Genomic DNA, 23,119 nt, shown 5'->3' on the forward strand with positions numbered 1-23,119 from the left:
TGATGTCATACCATCCGATACTTTCATTAACGATTTAGAATGATTTAAGATGCCTGCTCTGTAGTCAGTTAAAGATATTATTTACTTTCTAGGGACAGAAATACCTCAGAGAAAGGGACAGTTTTCAGACAGACTTAAACAACTTAGAGACATAGTCTGAAATAAACAGGATTCAATTCAGAATAGACAAGGGAAGAATACTTCGCTTAGCAAAGAGTAATCAACTTCTCAGACATAATATGTAGAATGATGGATTAGATAAATGCTCTGCCACAGTTTTTTCTAACCAGGCCACAGGGTTTTTTGTTTTGTTTTGTTTTTCCCCTCAGAGAAGCCATAAATGGTTTGAGTCTTTTCACGATAGCGTTTGCTGTCCTAGCAGCAGGATACAGGGGCACCCTTGCAGGTGACAGGCTGTGGGACTGCCAGATCACTATCTTGTGACTGTCTGAAAGGACTATCTACTTTTAGCAAGGTGTGCTGTGTTGTCCCTATTATTGCTCATGTGATGCATTCACATTAGTTTTTGCAGGTAGCAGTATCAGCAAATAGCATGCAACTAATGCAGAACAAACCTCTATATCAATTTTAAAGAATATGTAAGTTTTCACGTCCGTTTCCGATTTTATGGGGATTAAGATTGTTTTGTTAGTAAATGCACAGACTGTTATCATTGGAAGAGCATTTTACTTTGAGGTATTGGGCTGTGAAAGTATGACCATAGGGTCTCATTTTGCAAGGAATACCTCTACCATCACTTTAAAAGGGAAGGAAATCAGAAGCCATCTCTATTACTAGTAGCAGTAGATAATTAAGCAGGATTACACTTATCAGACACGAAAACTATGTCTTATTTTACAGTAGCAAAATATCAATAATCAATTTTTATACTTGCATTCTGTTGCGAATGGTCAATGTCAAATACTCTCAAAGAGCAAAACCTAGGGATAGTAGTGCCCTTCTCACTTCTTATCCTTAGACAACAAATGCTAAGAGACCCGAATTTGTACATCACAGCAAACGGGTACAGGCAAACATCAGTGCACAGGGAGGATGAGAGACACGTCACTACGTTAGCCAAAATTGCACAGGCAAATCGATCCCTTCAGAAAGCCTGTTCTACCTATATTTTAATGCCTCTGTAAAACTTCTGCTGATTTTGACATAGAGTACAGTATAAAAAGGATTTCTTCCTAGATCAGAATTGTCTGTAAAAGAGCCAGCTAACATGTGCAAAAAAACCCGAATATTTCTCATTTAATGCTCAGCTCATCTGTCATGCAATATGACAGCAAAAAAAAGTATGTTAAAAGCCACATAATGTACTTAAAGTTCATGAATTCTATTGCGTGAATTCTATTTTACACAAAACTTTAAAAGCAGCACTCAATCATATTAATTTCAGTAATTTGTTCAAGTACTCAAATTTTTAATTTCTAATTAATTTTCACTTAATTTTTGATCATTTTAATAGTTCTAAATTATTAAACATGCTTTTTACAGTATATTTTTAGTCTTCCCATTTTATTTTCTTGTGAAAGACATTCCCCAAAACAAATAATTACGAAAAAAATTCTCATTTAATCTAACCTGCTGTTAAATTCAAATAATTTATCATTGAAGTTTGCAGAAATTACACTTGCTCATTCCAAAACCCTGGGTTATTTCCCTTTTATTGTGTTATGCTTAGTAAACAAGAAGTACATTTTTTTAAGGACGATTTTAGCTTATTTAGCTATAGAGAAGTATACTGGTCGCTTTTATAAATAAAGTTCACATTACACTTACACTATGAAAGATGGGAAAATGCGTGATTTTTCAAATAAGAACAGACCACAGACCAGGTTTAAAATAGTTCAAGTGAAAGCAAATATTTCAAGAAATACTTTCTGCTCAGGCAAACTTGATCTTTCTCTTATTACAAGAGCCACAACTGGAAAGTCGCTATATTCCAGAAACAAAGTGGGGAAGATCTGAAGCTTGTCCCAGCTGTTCTGACTTGAGATTCATCCTTTCCTCCCTCAGGTGGTTTCTTGTTCCCAAGCTCACAGAGGTGTCAGCTTAGGTAGAAAGGAGGGACAGTCAACACAACTTCAGCCACATGCAGATCCCTTCCCTCTACTAGATACAGACCACAAGCTATTCTGGAAGCATCAGCTGGCTCTCCAGACAAGGAAACCATCCTGGGGTAACATAAGAGGGAACTAGTTAAAGCTCTAACTCTTGCCCAAGAGCACAAACAGAAGTAATCTGAGCCATTCAGGACAAATGTGAGAGCAGCCTCAGGCACAACTGCTAAAAATAATGTGAGCATAGTTTGAAAAGCAAATCCTCTGACCCCTTTTCTGCTAGCATGGTTCTGGGTAACATTTGGTAGTTTTTCTTACAGTTTAGAGTAAGCATTCATAGGACATCCATTACAATTTACTTTTATCAGTTACCTCAATCTGACTTCAAAAGATGTCCATACACTGTTAAGCTGAAAAGTATCCTGGCTTTCCATTTTCACAAAGATTGCATCTGTAGCACTATTTGTATTTAAAAGCTACTGACACAGCAATAGAGATATCAACTGGTCTGTGGCAAAATTATGGATTTCTCTCATGACTTTTTTTTTTTTTAATTTGGAACAGTGTTACTTCTTGCTTTTCAGATATTTTAATAGACTAATAATTTTTTTTTTTGACTAAGTGGATCATCTTACAGGAGAAAAACATAAAAATGAGTTCTAATGAGGATAAAAATAAATGAAGACTGAAACATCTTTATTATTGATAAATTCTATTCTTAAACAAATCAACATCATCTTCTCCCTCAGAGCTAGCAAGTTTTTAACAAAGTAATTATCTGCTGTTATGTATTGGGCACTAGTGTAAAACTCGTGACATAATTACAGTGAGAAATCTTTAGTGAATTGAACTATTTCACAAGTTAGACAATGTACCATAATGTTTGAACCACATATTCTTTTAGGACTATATTCCCTAATAACTTGTCAGAGGTTAGTGTCAGAGTGTTCAGTGCAAATATACTTCCCATATATTAAAGACTTTAGAAAGAGCTAAAGCAAACAAACTAAAGAAAATGCTAACTGACAAGAGTCAAAGACATTATAATGGTTTTTCATTTGCAAATCTAATTTCCTTGTAGAAAATAGGAAAATTTAGAAGCCATGTCTCTTCAGACAAGCTTACTTTCTCTTGGAGTAACATGAGAGTTTGCATACACCAATGGAGAAATTAGGGTATTTTAACATTAAAATTTGGGTATTATATATCTAGTTTTTATGCAGAACAGCCAGGCCTAGGCTACTTCTAGGTAGTTCCATACAGAACAACACACTTAAAATAGTTATGTTTGCAATATCTTAACATCTTACAGAAGCAAGTTCAGGTATACTAAGAATTAAGTGTTTTTAAAAAAATAAATAAAAATACATAGCACATTTTATCCTTCCCATTTTGTATCATGCTGTGATTTTATGGCAAGCGTCTAGGACTAAATGTACAACTCAGAACATAAACTGCTGAAAACAATGCCATTTAAACAAATCAAAAGAAATTTATAATATCACATGTACATGCACCAGAGGCAAAAAGTCACATCCTTCCCACTAACCAAAGACAAATTACACTCAAATCAAACATGACTGGTCACTTCCAACTGGGAATTTGACTATCTGATATGAGCAGCTGTTAGAGCAGGCTTTGTTAGTACATAAGTTTAGAAATCCACATCCTTGTGTTCCTTGATGTCCTACTGGAAGAAAAATACGTAACAAAAAAAAATGTTATTTTCCTGTTACTGCCTCTGTAGGGGAATGATAGTGGGAAGCAGATAAGAAGTACAAAGTATTTTCTGTTGAGACAATCAGAGAAGTCAAAGGGTTTTTTTTTTTTTTTTTTTTTTTTATTTGCAGTAGTGACAGTGGCCCTATCTGAGCCCTCTTCCACCAGTATTTCCACGGAGAAGGAAGCAGCACTAGAACCCCATGCCCTTGCCAAACAAATGCTCTGCCAGTAGAAGTTTTTACAAAGACTTTCTATGGTTTGCATCCCATTGACTCCTGCTGCCAGAGTCATTGGAATTTCTCAAGCCCAACAAAGCAAAGAATACAGCAAGTCTCCACTGAACTGAACCCATTGGCTAGCCAGAACACAAATTTTGGGCATCAAATGAGTTCTACTTGCCTCTTCCTACAGAGAGTGGGTTTTTTTTGTTGTTTGGGTTTTTTTCCTTCATTATTTAAGATGTTTTTTTTTTCCTCCTATTCAATGGCCAATTTTGTTATAACTTTTAGAAATGAAGTTTTTTGAAACTTGTGTTTTTTTTTTTTTTTTTTTTTCCAAATACAGTTTGATAGGCTAGTTTTAAATCAGCATGCAAGTTGAAAAGGTAGTGGTGGGAAGAAAGCAGAAGTAAACTGAATCATAGAATGGTTCAGGTTGGAAGACACATCATCTAGTCCAACCCTCCTTCTCCAGCAGGGACACCTAGAGCACGTGGCACAGGGCAGCATCCAGGCAGGTTTTGAAGAACTCCAGAGAAGGAGATTCCACAATCTCTCTGGGCAGCCTGTTCCAGTGCTCTGTCACCCTCACAGTAAAGTTGTTCTTCCTCACATGGAGGTGGAACTTCCTGTGTTTTAGTTTATACTCATTAATCCTATAAATTTATGCAAAGAAAAAAATAATCTAGTTTCGACTTTTGAACTCTACTGCACCCACCTTATAGAACAAGAATTCTGAAGTTGTTTAAAAGTGAAACTTTAGATCTAAAGCATAATGGAATGGGGAGCAAGAAAGCAAGTATCGACTTACACAAGTAATCCTCATGTAGCAATAATAATCCAAAAAATCAGAAAAATCAAATAATCTTTTCTTGGCACATAAGAAAGAAAAAAAATAAACTAACCCATGAAATCTGGATGATAGCAAATACTTTTTTCAGTTTATCAAATTTTGGTTCCCAAGAACGGGCAGGAAAAACCTCTGCAAATTCAGATCACCTTTCAAAGGCATCTATAGGATAAAATTAGCAAAGTGTAACATTTGCTCTTACTTTACAGGTTACTCTAATCTAGAACGTCACCTACCTAATGATTTACAAGGAAAAGTTACCTGTATGTGTTCTGCAAGTTGTGCTTTCTCCTTGTCCTTACGCTCCATGCATCTCTTTAGTTCTTCTACCTCTGACATTACAGCGTTATGATTCAGCTTTGCTTTCAGCTCCAAAACGTTTTTCTCCAGTTCTTGCTTCTCCTTCTCATATCTTTCAACCACTATAAAACAGCAGAAACATAAAAAATGCCAAGTATTTTTCCTTTGTTTCCTCATTCTTCTTTTAGCCATTTTTTTCTCCATATATGACTACTCTTCAAATTTTGATTTAAAAAAAAGCAAATAAAGAACAGAATAGGGTAGGGAAGAAACTATGGGGAAGATTCCGATGCCAATGAAATTCTGCCACAAATTACAAATTCAGGATTTTATCTCACCAAAAAAAAAAATCCTAATTTGAAAATCATACTGTCTGTAAATAATACAATACCACAGTTATTCTTACCATGTATTTTTATGAGAAATTTCTATAACTATACCAAATTTTCCTTAGTTGGCAATTTAAAGATCTAAAAGAAGATTTAAAGAATTCTGCTAAAGACAAAGAAAAACCCAGATAGTATTCTTTTCACGTATCTTCGAAGAAACAAAGATAATGAACAAGAAACAAGTACTGAGCTTAATTCTCTCAATGCATTTTAATAGTTCCAGTAATAATTTTTCTTTTTTCATTATTTTATAGTAATTTTGCTCTATTTACAAAACAAATGGAAAAAATTAAAATATGCTTTTATTAGTAGAAAAGATGCATTACCACAAATATACCACTGTTAAGGTAACAGAGTAACATTCAAGCGATGAAGAAAAACTATTAAGGTCTTTGTTACAAGTCTGAACCTAAACCATGAATGAAATCTTTCCATTTTCCAGTTCTCTGGAAGGCCTGTATGAGACTTGTAAAATGTATTTTAATAACCAAGATAATTCAATAGCTGCAGTATGAAAATATAAAAAGAAGTCATTAATCAAACCAATTAAGACACTGGACTTGCAGTCCTGTTCCTCTATTATCTTGAGGAATACATTTCTGTGTTAACTATGAAAAAGAGATAAAGAATTTTTTAATGAATTTTGATTACGTCTCAAAACTTTAAATAAAGATAATAGCTAACAAGGTAGTGAAGACCTATTTATGATTGTAATTTAACATGCTATTGCACGTTGAAATTGTTTAAAATATTTTTCTTCCAAATATCATGGGTCACTCCCCAAAATTCTAAGATACTGCAAACAAAAGCACTGAGTGAATTATACTGGATTACAGACTTCATCTCTCTGGAATATGCTGTTACCCCTTTTATAAGTTGTGTCGTGTTAAAAGTTCAGAGGTCTTATATTACCCGTGTAAATAGCTTTTGCTTTGATTTAAGTTGGCAGAACTTAAACTGCTAATGGACTAAAAGGTAAAATACAAAAAAGGATATTTTTAAAATATTTTCAATGATTTTCTGCTATAAGAATAACATTCACTTTGTTGAAATAGTCTATAGCAATCTTGTATTAACCACAAAAATTAAGTTATTTTATCCTCAGTTTGGGATTTGCTGCTTATTTGTTTACATTCAAATATTGGTGCTAATTAACATAATAAAGCTGAGCTGTTAATCAACTATTTTAGTTTAACTTTCAGTCCAGTTTCTCTGCTGTTTAACAGAATTAGTTTTCAGAGTAAATAACACATCTACTGCAAAGTGAAAGAGCTGTACCCATTCTAATTGTCTTCTCTTCTTGTTCATCCTGGGAGCTCTGGCGGCGCGCAGCGACATGTGAAATTTGATGTTGCAATTCCACACGATCCTCTTCTGCTCTCAAGAGTCGGGAGTGAAGATCCTGAATCTAAAACATACACACAAGTACAAAATGCTTAATAAAAATACAGAAATAAAGAGTACATAGTCTGCTTGAAAAAAGACCAAAATAATAATAATAATAATAAAAAAGCTACATAGCATTACATAGGTAATAATTTTATAAACAAATCTCAAGAGTGCTCCAGATAGTAAAAAAAATGAAGGTTGGTTTGTACGCCAAAAACTATACAACAGCAATTCGTAGATGTAGGCCAAGCAACTATTCAAATGAACCATTTTATCTCACTAGGTTGCACAGCAGGCCATTAACTTCTCCAGACCACATTCAGTTCTATCATTTTACGTGTTGTAAATGCAAATTCTTAAATATTGCATTTCTAGTAAAATATGATGTCAAATTTATATAGATTTTTTATGTAAACTTTGCTCATTAAGTGTATAATATCTAAATATATAATATTCTTAAAAAGAGGGCTTTTAACATGTTATTCCTTCCTTTTATCACATCCTAACATGAAGATGACATTTTATGTAATTAATTATTTTTAAGGAAAAATATGACATATTAAAACCAAATGAAAGGAAAATAACTTTTAACACAACTTACATCTCTATTTGAGAATCTGAGATATACTATTACATTACTTATACAAGGAGTAAAATTTAAAACAGTAAAACATCTCAAACATCTGTCAGATACTCAAGTCAAACAACTAATGCTATCTGATCTGTATGCCAGTTACTCCCATTTATTTTAATTCTTTTTTTCTCCCAACTTCTCTGCAAGAATTCAATAAATTTAAGAGAATAGTTACTTTCCTAATGCAATAATCCAGGTTCATGCATTTTTTAGATTCAATCACATCTACATTAACAGGCACTGTTTGAAGCATGTTTTATTTTCTCAGAATGATAAAATACATAATAACAAAAATTTCTATGTCCCTGACTTAGCCAGAATCACCAATTACAGAATGCAATCTGTATAAGGGAATATTTACTAACATAGAAGTTATGCCAAAAGACACTCTGAAGGATCACTACAAAAGATATTTTTATGCTTTGAAACTATATCATAACTATTTAAAAAACTGGAAAGCAGGAAAAAAAAAAGAGAGGTCAATCCATGTATTTTAGACTCTTAAACCTTTCATTCTGCATTTTCTTCTGCCTTTCCCAAAACAATGTTAGCAGTGTATAAAATAGACAGATAAAGCAAGATGACTCAGATCCAGCCTAGGATGAAAACAGGAGGATTTTGACCATGCAGAAATAGCTACCTGGCACAAAAGAGCTTCTCGACTGCCTTCTGACTGATCCAACTTTTTCCGGGACCGCTCCAATTCTTGCTCAAGCTTTAGTACAATGAAAACAAACAAACAAAAAACATCAATGTATGCATCATAGCACTAATTCAGATTTTAAATATCTAAATAGTTAATTCTGTCATAAATAACAAACATCTATTCAAAAGTAAACTGCATAAAATCCTTATCAAAAATCTTAAAGAAAACTTTTAGGCATACTAAATCATTGACATCTTTATTTGCATTATATAAAGCAAATTTAATTTAGAGCTGTATTTGGGTTTTTTGGGGGTTTTTTTGTTTGTTTGTTTTTTCTTTTTTAAACAGTATGGCATACGTATAAATCCAGAAGAAAAGAGTTTGAAAACATTTTTTCTCTGAGTTACAAAGGACTGGAAAACTAAGAAGCTTTTGCAGGCAATGCTTTAAATCTGGGGGAGAATTTCAAACTCTGAATATTATGTCACTTTTAATTTTTCTAGGTTTTTGCTAGGCAGTTTATTCATAAAAGTTTTAGACTACATATGTTGATAAAATTGTATAATTACATATACTTTGTGCTCTTCTGGGGTTGCAAAGGAATTAAACTTGAATTATTCTGGAAATTAAGTATTTGCTTGAAGTGTTCAGAATTTCAAACACCTAAAATCTTTCATAATACTAAGAGTAATGTGTAATGAGCAAAATGAGGCACCACTTCAAAAAACAAAACATGAAATATTTTCAGTGAATTCTAACTAATAGCTCTTTTGCCTCACCAATTTCTCCATGAGAAGAAGAATAGACTATAACATGACACTACAGACAATTAAAACTAGAGGAAAAAAGGGAGAAAATTTAAGTCTTACTTGGTTCTTTTCACTTTCATATTTCACAAGTTTATTTTTCATGAGTTCTTCTGTTTCATCTGCTTTTACATCTTGTTTCTTTAAAGCCTTTAAAGAGAAAAAAATAGAGAGAGATCATCACTGTACAAGTTACAGAAGTCTTCTTAACAAGTCTGTTAAGATGAAAGAATCTGCTATATTTAAGAAAAAAATGCTTTCTGACCATGTTTAATATTTCCAGATAACACCAATCTATATTGTTAAGAAAAAATAAATACAAGACAATGCATACATAAACACACCCATACACAGCACTAGGCCAAATACAGAGTCGCAACTAGCATTAATATCCTTCCGATCTATAGACCTCCAGACAGTGAAAGCTGACCCCAGACACTGAGATAGAGAAATAAGAAGAGTTTAGAGATAGATGCCATACAGCTTTTAAATTAAGAAAATACACATGTTTATATTCTCATTATTTTTATATGAATCTGGACAGATGTTTAAAATTACAGCATCAAGATAAGATCAACTTGTGCATCAAAGATTACTTACTTTGGGGGTGTTTTATTTTGAGGAATGATGTGCAAGAAAAATCTGCGTGGCTTGATTATCAGAACTGTCAAATATTCTCCTAGTTATTCTAAACCCTTTTCCCACCTCCCTCAAAGTAAAATATCTCAAGTCATTTATGTATATACATTTTTTTTTTCTAGAGCATCTTACATCAATAAAATTCCCTTGAATATCAAAGTTTTCTCCCTCTAAAAAACAAGACTGGTCACAGAATCACTGGCAAAGGAATGCAGTAGCCATCACAGATATTAATGACAGATATAATTTACAATAGGCATATACAGTTAAGTTTGGAGAACCAAAATCATAACAGTATCATTGAGTTATCCCAAATATTTGTTAGAAAGTCCTGCTAGTAGATTTCTAGCCATACTGATATAATTTGTTGAAAATTTGAGCAACTGTTAATTACTTTTTTTGCTTCTTTGCTGAACCAAGCATTGCACCAAGCATTTTTAATGCTTGCCACAAGTCCCTTTACTAAAGATCTTATTATATAATACCTTTTACTTTCTTCCAATATCATGAAGCAGAAATACATCTATCTTTCCCTCATTACTTTCTAGAACTATAGCAGAACAACGACCGAAACACACAGCCTTTTGAGAAAGGTCTTCTATCCAGTCTGCAGACTTCACCATATGTGGCAAAAAGATTTCACTGTATCAAAGTAATGGTAAAATATCAACCTCAGCAAAGCCGAGCATTCAGCTTCACAAGGATTGCTTTGGAGAAAATAAGTGGATTGGTGCACTTCTCAGAATTACAGCCTCATCTCAAAACACATGGTTTTCAATATAGTTTTTCAATATAGCTTATATTAAAATCTGATTCTGTGGAAGATATTTATAACAACAGGACAACCAAACATATTACGCTATTTAATGAAAAAAGCTTTGGTCTTACTGATTCATACTCGGATATTGCAAGATTGTAACCTATTTAAGATTTTCTTTAGATATTCATTACAGATTCAGGCCCACCCCTCCAGTTAACTACAACTGCACACAAATCCTACACACTCATTTGCTCAGAAAAGGCTCTTGGGAAAATCGTAAAAGCTACAGGAGAAAACAGCTGAGAAGATCAATACTTGAGCTAATGCTGTTATTGAACAACTATTTTTTATGACTAGATATATTCATTCAGAAATCTATTAGAGAGTTGCCTACTAACTAATTTCACTTGTACTAGCCAAATTAGAAGTTCTGTTACATATAGTCAGCTTCATGCCAATCTTATTTTCAGTACTAAACTACTTACAACTATAAGACTAAAAATAATCAGGACTATGTGCAGAACTGGGTATTCCAGCATCTCAAGGAAAACATTAAAGTTAACATAGATTTAGAAATACCAAGAATTTTTTCAAAGGCTTTCCCTACTGATAACAAAGGCTGTGTTTCTGCATCAGTAATGCACCCTAATCCACAGGAGAAGCCACAGAAATCGATATGCCATCTCAACTTATCAAGATCACTCACTGATATTTAGGCCATTAAACAGTAATAACTTCAAATAAAAAGGCAATCTTTCATACCACTGATACTACAATTAAGAAGTTCACTTTTTTTTTCTGGATGTAGTAAAAATAGTCCATAAACATCTCATTTTTAAGAAAAAAATAATTCATATTTTGAAGGCTACATGAACATGAGGCTACAATAAAATTAAGTATATCACACATGCACTGCTGCAAATATGAAATGCTGATTTTCCCAATGTGTGTTAGCCAAGTAATCTGTTAGTCAATCAAAAGGGTCCAGATTGGCCAGGAGGTTGACAGAGAAGTTATGTCCTTGAAAAGGAGAAAATAAAAGTGTGAAAAGAGAAAGGGCAGAACCCCAACAGGAAGCTGGCAACCTTAACATGCATGTACACCAAGGTTTCACCCTTGCTGCATAAAGGTCACAAATAAGACAGCCCAGAGAACCAAGGTACCTCTATGTACTACATAAAAATATATATACACACACGTTTACATAATATATTAAATATTGTGGTATATATATATTATATAGAACTTATAACATTATACCATGATATGGATAATTACTATTATATTTCCTGAGTGATAAAATATATTTACTATATATTCTATAGTATAAAATAGTATATTTTAACATTCATAAATACGATGTTTTTTATACATATACACACACACAGTGTATATAATTATTTATACACACACATGTGCATAAAGCAGAAAACAAAGCAAAACAAAAAACAACATATATTGCTTGTACAGGGGATTTTCCAATTTATATTCCTGGCAGCCTGGAGCACAAACTAGCCTGCTGGCTGTCTTGGTCCTTTTACTTGCAGGGAGGAAAAAAAACAGGAGAACATGCTTTTAAAGATGGCATGGTTTTGGGGTGGACCATAGTGAGAAACAGGATATGGCCTCTCACAGGCTACAAGAACATTCTCCAGGTCTTTTCCTAGAGTTTACTAGTTTTGGGATGCTATGAGAATGTTAACACACACACACCACTATTTCTCATCCACACAAAGTATATATAACTGTAAAACTTGAAAGTTGTTCAGTCCTTGCTAGATATATATTTAAGAAATATATGGGGAAAAACAGCTACTACAAATGCCCAAGTCCTCTGTAATAACAGCTCTCTTTTTTTATTATTTAATTTATTAAATTATTTAATTATTTAATTTATTAAATTATTTATTTAATTATCTTTTTCAGCTAATGAAGGTTTTTCAGTAAAGATATATAATTTCTACTTCAACTTTAAGCCTACTTTTTTCTTTTCCCTAATAAAAACTGATGATTTGGAAATATCCCACAGACCACAAGCAGAATTTCTGTCAGTATGAGACTAATCAGTACAATCTATTCATACTAGCAGAAATACAGATGCAGAACCCCATTCAAGTCATACTCCACCATAAATGGAAAGCATATCCCAACCTGCTCCAAAAAGAAAAAAAATTTTCCTCATCAGCTATATTAACAGCTAACATGGATCCAGCTGTGTTACCTAGGCAAATCAGTCATTTAAAGACATTTCAGAGACAGATATGAATGAGACCTGGTTATATCCTAAGCCAAAGTGCAAACAAAACACAGCGTGTGTAGTAGGGGACTAGTGCAATCTGGGTATCAGTTGCACAGAGAAAAATTAAAAAATGCTTCACGGTCTGTCTAAATTAACAGCTAAAAATACTACTATAGTAACTGCCTTGATGCAGGTAGGGGGTTCAAGACATTCTCTAACAACATTTCTGTTTGCCCAAACTGTGCAAAGCATGAACAGTCACACTCGTTTCACCAAAATCCAAGGCCAAGCAAGGCAACTAGCAAAACTATCAGGACCTCCACTCTATGTAAGTCGTTTTTTACAATAATAATTCATCTTGCATTAGAAACTGGGTATATAAACAAAAATAACAATAATAATATTATGGAAGGTGTCTTCAGGTTCAAAAATAAAACTATAGAGGGATTAATTTGTTGTCCAGATAAAACAACTGTGAGATTCTCTAACTAATCCATGTATGCAAATTCGTAACACTGCGAAACAAAACACCAAAATGAGTGTATTCGTTTCCTCTAATCAGAAACAGGTTTGGAACAACGATATGAAAATAAGTGAACATGCACAATTTACACTAGTTTCAAGCTTGTTTTAGAAGTAGAGAAAGTTTAAATATACCAAGATTCTATGCTAATTCAAAAGACCTAAATACTTTTCTGTATATTTTTATGTTTCTGGCTAATTGTAACACAGAGTACTGATTTAGAATAACAACACATAATTTGATGCCAAAAGATGCAAAATTTTATATGCCAAGTTCTCAGTATATTTCACAGTTAGCATACAACCAGACACCACCTCGCTTTAATACCCATGATAATAGATATGATATGATATGATAATAGTGGCATAATTTGCACATGATGTGAAAGACAGACACAGACAAGCAGACAGAGAAAGAAACAAATGTTTCGTCATGTTCAGTTGGACCCTGAAAATGTATGATTTAGTAGTTGCAAATTATGAGAAAGATTCTCCTAGGATGGTAAAACACTGACAAGTAGTGGTCTGTTATGGGCACTGCACTTTCCTTTAAAATTATAACTAGTCTCATTTAAAATTCACAAGATTGGTGAGAAACAAAACAACAACAAAAAAAAATGGTGATACAAAAAAAAATTTGATTTTGATTTGAAGAGTTGAACAGTTGAACCAATGAAACAATTGCTTCATTAAATAGCTACAACTTCTTTAAATAGAACTCCTTTGTAAATCATTCAAACTCTATTAAATGATGGGATTTCACAACTCAGTCCAAACCCTGCCATTCTTCCAGTAATGTTACTTGAGAAGCATCTTAGAGAAAAAAAAGAGGGCAGAAAGAGACATTTAATCTACACAATGATCACCACAAGACTGAGGCCACAGACAGAGCTAAAAGTCCATCTCACTCAGAATTCAAAGTACAAAGGAGAGGAAGAGGTATACCAAAGTAAAAACTTTTTTAAAACAGATAGAGAAATGTTTCACAATTAACTATTTCAGCAAAAAAAGTTTAGACAATTCCTTTCTTTTCACTAGAGCATGCAAAAGAGCACATAACATTTAAAAACAATGTTGTTGAATTATTTCTTTAGCAGCAACTTAAGCTATAGAAATCTATACTATATCCCTGTTAACATTTATTTGCAATAGAGTTTTATTGATACCTTCCTCAGTACACATGACCCATAAGCATTCCATACATTTCAAGCTCTCAAATGGAAAGCTCTCTGCCCCAATGAGTAGCTAGCTCAGTAACAGAGTAACAGACATACTCACAATCAGTATGAGTAACAGTCATAGCATGTACTGTAGGAGACACTTCCCTCTCCCTCAAACATTTCTTCTGTATAAATGAGGGACCTCATCCTCACAACACTCAATCCCAGAATTAAGAGAGCAATCTCCAAAAGAGGGGAGGGAGAAAAAAAAAAAAAAAAGAATAGGAACTTGGCAGATGAGTATCACACCTCAAATAAATTGTATTAGTGACAAGTAACATTCTGCTGCAACTTTCTTCTTACAAAATGAAACTCAATTGCTACCATCACCTCCAAGCTTTCTCGCACAGGATCGGCACAAATATTACAGTTTACTGACTTGGATTCCATGCGTTATCCCTAAACATGCCCACGCTTCACTAATAAAGGACATCTCATTTACTGAAAGCAGACTTGCTGCTGCTTCAGATGTTCTTCATACTTGAGGCCAGAAAGAAGCACCACAAAGGAAGCAGCTGATCAAAAAGTCAAGCAGCAGAGAAATGCTGCTAACGTATGCCCATATTGATCCAAGGTGAAATTATTCCTAATGAATGGGGATGTCCACCAATAATCTTTGGGTGAGTGCACATTTGTGTTGTTATACAGAGTGAAGAGGTCCATCCTGTCGAGAAGCAGGTCCTCAACCTCATTTGCTGCATCTCATGAGAGTTCATATGAGCGGACTGATGAGACCCTTGCAAACTTTTGCAATCAGCTGAGTTTCACAGAAGTATCAAAGAGGTTATTTCAGAATAAGAAAGAAAAAAAAGAAAGAAAGAAAAAAAGAAAAAAAACAGCAAACATTCTGTTAAGAAACTGTGGCTCTTAAGATGTAATTTATAAGGCAGTCAAGTAAGCAAGCTCCCACAGTGAAGTCTGAGAATTTCCTGAAACTTTCCTCACCAGCCACACAATCTCTGTGGCAAATCTATCAGCAAGCAATGGGTGATAAGCAAGAGAGACCACGTTAAAAAGCATCAGTTATTTTACATAAGTTCTGAAGATTTTTTATCAAGAATGTTATTATTTTCTTTATTAAATACCCACTATGTAGGCCTCGCCTAGATGGCCTAAGTTAAAATATAGGATATATAACAATCATGAGAAACGGTATAAACTGAGCAAGTTTTCTATCATTTAATGCCAGATCTAAGTTCCTATATATTTCACAGAAAGATTAAAAAGTAAAACATGTCAATTGAAGCAATTAAGTTGAAGCAAGCAATGAACAAATTGATAAGTCAACTAGTACTCAGCTTGAAAACAGATCTGTTGAAACAACAAGCTTTTTCAACTCCTTCATACAATGAAAAGTGTCTTTTATATATGTATTTCGCTCACCATTTTGAATCGAGTCACCTGTATCACTGCATACAAGAAAAAAAAGGTAGTCAATAACTCAATCTGCTACACCTAGTTGAAAATTGTTTTATTTTTTCAAATCATGAGTAGATCAGTCCTATATTTTGTATAAAATACAAAAGGTGAGCTGCTAGAAGAAGAAGGAAAAAAGTATCCAGCCCAAGGACTCATAACTCAAATGCACAATAATATGAACGTCTTTGAAATACACTTGACCTCATTCAATGGAAAAAATATTTCTTTTCAGAAAATCATTAATTCCAATATCAATCTATCTTTACAAGTAGAAGTCATTATTTCTTTAAAAGTATAAAAAGTTATTTTCAGTCTGCAGACAATATCAAATCACACCAATTCCTTTCACTAACACCTTTCTATTGGACTAAAGGTCCAACAGATTCATTTAGAAGTCAAAGTAAGCATATTAAGATCTGTTTCTAAGAAACTCATAGTAAATAAAGCATTTTCTGAAATCTGTAATGAAACGTTCCAGTTCTCAGCCACTAGAATTTTGTTTCGGGGGTGGAAAGGGACAGGAGGGAAGGATGGAGTTGTGGCGGGGGGGGGGGGGGAATGCAACTATTTCTGAGGTATAAGTAGAAGCATCATATTTGATAAACCTTACTATTACCCATACTACGAGAGTATATTCTCGTCTCAGCTACGACCTCTTTGAAGAGTCCATAATCTTGTATGAAATACAACTCTAAATTCATACTCCTCAATACCACTGCACAACACACATTGGCAAAGATCCAAAGAGCATAGGGCTGTCACTAATATTAAAAGTTCAAAAACTGGAATTTCACATTTCTTCTCACCTATAGTCTATTATAGATCAGATTAAGATATGATCTGTAATGTCATCTCTAAGATAGTTAATAAAAAAAGCTACAATATTTTGAGACTCACAGATTTTCCAAATAGCAGTACAGTCAGAGATGTGTTTTTCATATATTTTCTAAAGTAAGTAGGAAAAGAAAAAAAAAAAATCGAATAGAAAGTTGTCTTCAATTTTCTTTCCTAATATGAACTTCCATATTTTTGCCCCAGACGGTATTTTATACTTCATCAGATAATTTGCTTTAAATGAAACTCTTCAATAAGCACTCAAAGGATGGCTGTCCAAATCCAGTGCACTTGATTGCTAGTCAAACTTGATTAAAAGTACATTGTTCATTGCGAATTTTACATTTTAGAATATGAAATGTTTCAAATTTCAAAAAATCCAGCTAAAGACTTTTTTTTGACAGTATCATGAGTAACAGACACTGTTCTTGCTATCACCTGGTATCAAAACCCAAAGCGAGTTGATACAGTGGAAAGAACGTACCAAAATACAAATATTTTGCTTGTTTCATAGAAATGGGTTGATAAACACAGAAAGGACATAATTTAATTTGGAAACCAGGAGAAATCTTTATTTGCATACCTCTTGCAATTGAACAGACATTTGTCCCAATTGGTCTTGGCGCCTTTCTACAAGCTGTCTTTCTCTACGCATTTCTTGTTCTATCTCCTGAAGTCTTCTCTCTACTCGTTCTGACACCTTGAAAATATAAAAGAAAAATAAAATAAAAAAAGCCTGAAGGAAATTAGTGCCTTTTACAACATACTTAAACTCCTCTGAGGAAACAGATAAAGAGAGTATGGGTCAGAAAGAAAAAACACAACTTCTATTTAATGAAATAAGATTTAGAATCGGAAAAAAAGTAACGACTTCCAAAAGTAGCAGGATAGCAAAGAGACCGGCAATATCGCTCAAGCATATGCATATTTTTCTCTATGGTGATTAATTATAATCAAGTCAAATATTCCCAGTAAGTCTTACTCTATGTGGGTGCAGCCTAACCTGAGGTATTGTCCTGAGATACAAAAAAAATAAATAAATAAATAAATAAAATCACTCCTTTCATATTTCTAGCCAGTAAAATAGGTGAACATTTGTCTCCTTCAGATTTGGACATTTATTAGTGAAAAGTAGCAAGCAAGAATCATATCATGAATATGGAGTCTCCTTAAGCATTCTGTGATCCTGTGAGAGCTAAGTACACAAGGATGAGTATCATAAAATAACTGGCTCATGTTAAGACATTTTCCCCAATATTTTGTAAATTAATATGCAAACTAATACAAGTAAGTCATTTGTTAAAACAATTCAGATGAAAACAAAGTAATTGAACCTGCAGCTAAAACCAGAGTTGCTTTATCATTGCATTTCAAGACGCTAGTGGACAGCTCCCTCTCGTGGGCAACAAATTAAATTACCATAATTAAAAGGCAGAGATGAACAAAAAATATTTATAGTCTTTCTCTCTACTTTAAAATAAAAGATTTTGAACAATCACTTGAAAGCAGTGTAATTATTTAAATGACAGTTTAAATGACAGTTTCCTGTTCACAACCCTCACCTGACCATTGAGAACAACATCATCTTAAAAAACAAAAAACACCCTAACCCGTATCTTTGTCCTCTCATGGGATAAAACATGAAGACCGAGGGGTCAGCTGCCCACCCTAAACAAATTATTTCTTGTAGAATGAAAAAATGCCTGCTCTAATACAGGTTTTACTATCTTTTCCCTTAAAAATGCAAATCTGCAACCCCAAAAGGTCATACTTTGCCATGCTCTAGCACATCCCCAAGGCAGTGAGCACAGTGAGCCGGACTGGCCAGGCGAAACAGCCGAGTACATCTGCGCTCGTCCTTCAGCAGGGACACACTCCTTTGTGCTTATCTCTCAAGGCATCAATTCTCATTCAAATTGTAAAAATTAAAATTCTAAAAACTATCTTCCTATTTAGTGGAAAATATGACTTTCAAAAACTATTAGGTACGGATGTAATCTGGATGGATGGACTGGTGGATTGACAGTGACATAATGCGCCTTGATTCTTATAAATGCAATCTAGAAAGAAATAGAAATACACATATCCTAAACTTTTATGCCTGTTCAATTAGAGAAATAACTTGATCATTTCACAAAGGAAGTAGCTGACCAGCCAAAAAGAAGATTAAAAACATGATATCTTTTGAAAAGCTCCAATAGATTTATTTAGCTTTGCTTCATATCTTGCTTTAGTAATCAATTGCCATTTTGTAAAGTTAAACCATTTTCCTAACAAACAAACAAGATTTGTAGATCGAAACAAGTAAACTATCAACAGAGCCTTTCAAATGAGAATTAAGACAACTAAATTTTACTCTGCATTTAAAATCAAATTTGTATTTACTACTACAAGACATTACATTGCATTTTGCTACTGCTAAATTATTGCAATAATTAACTGGACATAGATTCTATACAAGTTTGCTTTTTTTCCCCTTTAACCAAAAGATCTAAACAACAAATACAGCTACAATCCTCTTCTCCTTGCCCAATATAAAGCTTGCTGATAGAAAGATCTGAACAGCCTTTAACTGCTAGTTTCAGATGTGCATGGTGGAGAACAAGTTCTCATTCTGTATCCACTACTTTTATCACTGTGTTCCTACTACTGGAGTAAACACAAGGCACATGTGCGGATACAGAAGTTTAACAAGAGTAACACAGTTACGTAGCAAGAGAATAATAAAGAATACATTTATACTCGGCCTCACCAGTACAAGGCATCAGTTGTAAAGAATGTAACAGCCCTTTTGTTTTTATGAAAAAACATGTCAGTTTGAAAAGGTTTCATTAGATATGGGAAGAACATGGAAGTTCTTGGGCAGCAGAATTTTTCTTGCAGAAATCTCAAAGCATCCACATGGCAGAGGCGGCGACTGGGAATTGAGGCTCAGAGCATGCACGTCTATAGCAAATCAAGCTTTATTATGCTGTACTTCGCAATAGAACTAAGCACCATCCCTCACAGGTTTCTGTGCGCTCTCCAGAAAAGCTGTTACATTGCATTGATATCCTGTTTAATGGTAAGATGTCCTGGAATGCAGCAAACTTACCTTTCCACTTTGGGTAATTTAGCATCATTACACCATTACAAGTTGGATCACTAACTACTTTTCCAAGTTATTTATGCTTTGGATTAGCAGGTCCCTCCAAATCTGAGGTCAACTCTCTGACATTTTCTCTGAAAATATATTTTTCTATGCTGAAAAAGTTTATAAACTTTCTATTTTTATCCTTTTATGATAACATTTGGAAGGACCCCTTTTCGCCCTGCGAAATTACACCAGCTAACTTTTTGTCTTCTTCAGATCTTTTAATGCAATTTAACTGAAGTCATTACTATAGTATATTCACATCACTTCCACACTGGAAACATTTTACCTCATTTCCCAACATTTTTCAATTTTTTATTTTTGTTTTTGTTTTGTTCATGAGTTGACTGTTATATGCAGAACAGACCCTAAAACTCGGTTCTCTTGCTTCTTGCCAAATGACTGACTCAGGGCAACACTCCTATCATAACAGCATATATCTTGTCCCCTGAATCTTATCAAAAGACATACAGGTGTAGACAAATGATTCACTGAATAATAGCAGCGCAGCAAATTCTGAGGTGCTACCCTGCAGATAAAATGCTAACTCTAAATTACTGCATTCATTACATATTAGAATGTGATATATGGATGTCTTCTAAGAGCATAGAGTATCCGATGATAATCACAACCCTAAGAGCTGTGCCTCTGTATTAGGCTTTCAAGTAGCCTCAAAAATATATGAAAATGGATTAGACTATGAAATTTTTCCTTCCCACACAGCCAATTAAGCACAAAAAAAAAAGAATGTCCCGCTCAAAAACAGGGCAACATGTAGGTCATGCAACTAAATATAATCCTGTAGATGTTCAATGCTTAATCTGCAAAAAGAAGCATGCTGTTTCTTGAATTTCTCTCCTCTTCTTCAGCTTTCACTGTTATTTCTGGTACACCAATCCTGCTGACTGAAATCTAAATCTAGATTTCTGTTGCCTTTCTTGTTATTACCTATTTTATCATGAGTGAAGGATGGTGACATGGGATGTTTCTGAATTGAAATTAATAAAGGCACTGAGGACAAACATTTCTGCACAATTTCTTATGAGGAGCTTGAGAATAAAAATATTTTCTCCTACAGAACCCTCCATCTATAAGAAATTCTGAAGTAAGGAATCTCTTCAGAAGAATTTCTAAAGACCAAGAGTCAGTAAAGCATCTTAAAATTCTGCAGTAACGGACTACAGTTTCCACAGGTACTCAATTCCCATGCTTTGGTGTAGTTACCACTGCAGTTATCTTTTTCCTCAGCATTCAAACTAAAACTCTCTTTTGCTTCATGCTTCACCAGCGTAGAGGTAGATCATTAGGTTTTGAAACAGGGCCAGTTTCTCTGACAGGCAGGAAGCAGAAATTCTATATGAAATTCCTGATTCATCAGACTGGAGGCTATGCTTTGTGTGTATGCTAATGTGATATCTATGATAATGCTAACTTTTCAGGGCAAGTCTTGTGTGTCCTCAGTTTCTTAGCCAGCTCATCTTGCCCTAAAATTGTATGTATTGATACTAAACCATCTCTCAAGATCTTTAAACACAACTATGTAATTGTCACCAATATCAATTCTATCTGCACAGATCCTTTCTTGATGCTAGCTCTTAGCAATTGCACTGAGTACTTATATTGAAGTCAGCTGCAGCATCTCTTCTTGAAAATCATCTATGTTAAAATTTATTGAGCTTGCTGATTTCCCATTATATATGGCATCAAAAAAATGCACACTGAAAAACAGCCCATAACAAGGAAAACTGAGTTTCAAAAAAAATATCTCAGAATTCTTTATCGGAGTAACATCATCTATCCCTCTAAGTTGTTCGGGAAAAGTAGAGCTAATGTTCCAACAGGAACAGCCTGTTACATTTTTCCTAGAATGCTGAAGAGGCAATCTTCCATCACTGATAAATTCTACCATATTAAACCCATAATTGTTATAAAGAGATTATACTCTCTGGCCTGAAGTCTGACAAGTCAAAAATTACATCTAGAGTTTCTGCCCCCTAACTTTGCAACTTCTCTTGTTTCTAAAGCAAGACTCTACATGAAGATTGGCACCTGACTAGGAGATTTTGTTCTTATTTAAGTGATAGACACTGTGAAGACCTATCTTGTATCTTTCAAAAGTTCTCTTACTTTGTTGAAATGTTAAACCAATGTTTCAAGTTAACCAGCAGCTTTCTCCAAGACCAGCAATTTGAAACAGAAAGTTACACACATTTTTAACACTTGTTTGTACTTCAAACCACCATCTGAAACATGAAATTTGTTGGATATTCACCCTCCTGCAATGAGATCACCAAAACAATATAATATATATAAAAAGAAAGTGGTACCTATTAGCAAAACTCGTTAAAGATCTTCCTTGAAATACTAAATATATATTACTTTGTTTAGGATTATTTATACTCACTGTTTCTTGTCTTTGGGCCTCAGTGAGCTTTTCAGACAACTCTGCTAGAGTCTTTCTCATTTCCGCATCGGTCCTTCAAAGAAAAATACAGGTAAGACTTGAAGCGAACACTCCAAAGGCCACAACCAAACATCAACAATCTCTTGGACTTTTAGGCTACAGCAATGCCTTCTAACATGTACTGCGTGTAAATTTCTAGAATAATTAAAGATCAGCCTCAAGAGGTAAAAACATGATAAAAAGCATACCCATTCTTTAAGTGAAAATAATGAAGCATCTAGCTTGGAAGGCTAGGCATCAGGTTAGCAAGTACAAAATTATGAACTTGTCTACACGGACACATATATGATAAAAACTGATAGGCATTATTTGCATTCATAAATACTGTATGAGACCACACGGAACAAGCAACTGTTGGCATCTACATGTTGTCCAATCTTCACTCTCCCCAATTTTTTTTTTTTTTAAATACAAAAGAACAAAGAAATCTAAAAATGCTTTAGAAGCACAATTAGTTTTTATACCGTTCTTCACAGAGAAATACATTCTGTTTATACCGGTTTCTTCTTGAAAGCTCCCGACTGATGTCGTCTCCTAGGCGAACTTGTTCACTACTAAGATCTCGAAGAGATTGGTGGAAAGAATGCAGCTGTAAATTAAAGTATGCAATTTAAGCATTTCTGTGACATTTCCAACAAAAGTTAATATACACACTATAAACGCTTTATCTTTTAAAGTATTAAAGTTAATACGAAAATCCTATGATCAGTTGTTTTAGCATTAGCCATTATATATTTCTTCTGGAAAAAGGCCATGCACAAAAATAGGCAGATTTATTCAAGTAGGTCTATCCACTCTGTCTGAAAGAGCAAAAGCAGATACTGATATTAACACTATCTCTAGGATACAGAAAGCCTATAATCTTA

The 23,119-nt window shown here is 34.0% G+C and overlaps 1 protein-coding gene across 1 annotated transcript in view; it reads right to left on the bottom strand.

Annotated features, from left to right (window-relative positions):
* CEP128 (centrosomal protein 128) overlaps window positions 1-23,119 on the bottom strand; it is a 92,441-nt gene that overhangs the window by 62,871 nt on the left and 6,451 nt on the right. Inside the window, exons 5-11 of the mRNA XM_088529347.1 lie at window positions 22,751-22,842; window positions 22,194-22,266; window positions 17,240-17,356; window positions 9,087-9,173; window positions 8,212-8,286; window positions 6,827-6,956; window positions 5,121-5,281 (exon numbers count right to left, since the gene is read on the bottom strand). Of these exons, the coding sequence (XP_088385473.1) occupies window positions 5,121-5,281; window positions 6,827-6,956; window positions 8,212-8,286; window positions 9,087-9,173; window positions 17,240-17,356; window positions 22,194-22,266; window positions 22,751-22,842 (735 nt within the window). The remainder of the gene's footprint in view (window positions 1-5,120; window positions 5,282-6,826; window positions 6,957-8,211; window positions 8,287-9,086; window positions 9,174-17,239; window positions 17,357-22,193; window positions 22,267-22,750; window positions 22,843-23,119) is intronic.

The sequence above is a fragment of the Tinamus guttatus genome, unplaced genomic scaffold (assembly GCF_059628265.1).
Source record: "Tinamus guttatus ecotype Peru unplaced genomic scaffold, ASM5962826v1 Tinamus_guttatus_pri_ptg000327l, whole genome shotgun sequence".
NCBI classification, from domain to species: Eukaryota; Metazoa; Chordata; class Aves; order Tinamiformes; family Tinamidae; genus Tinamus; species Tinamus guttatus.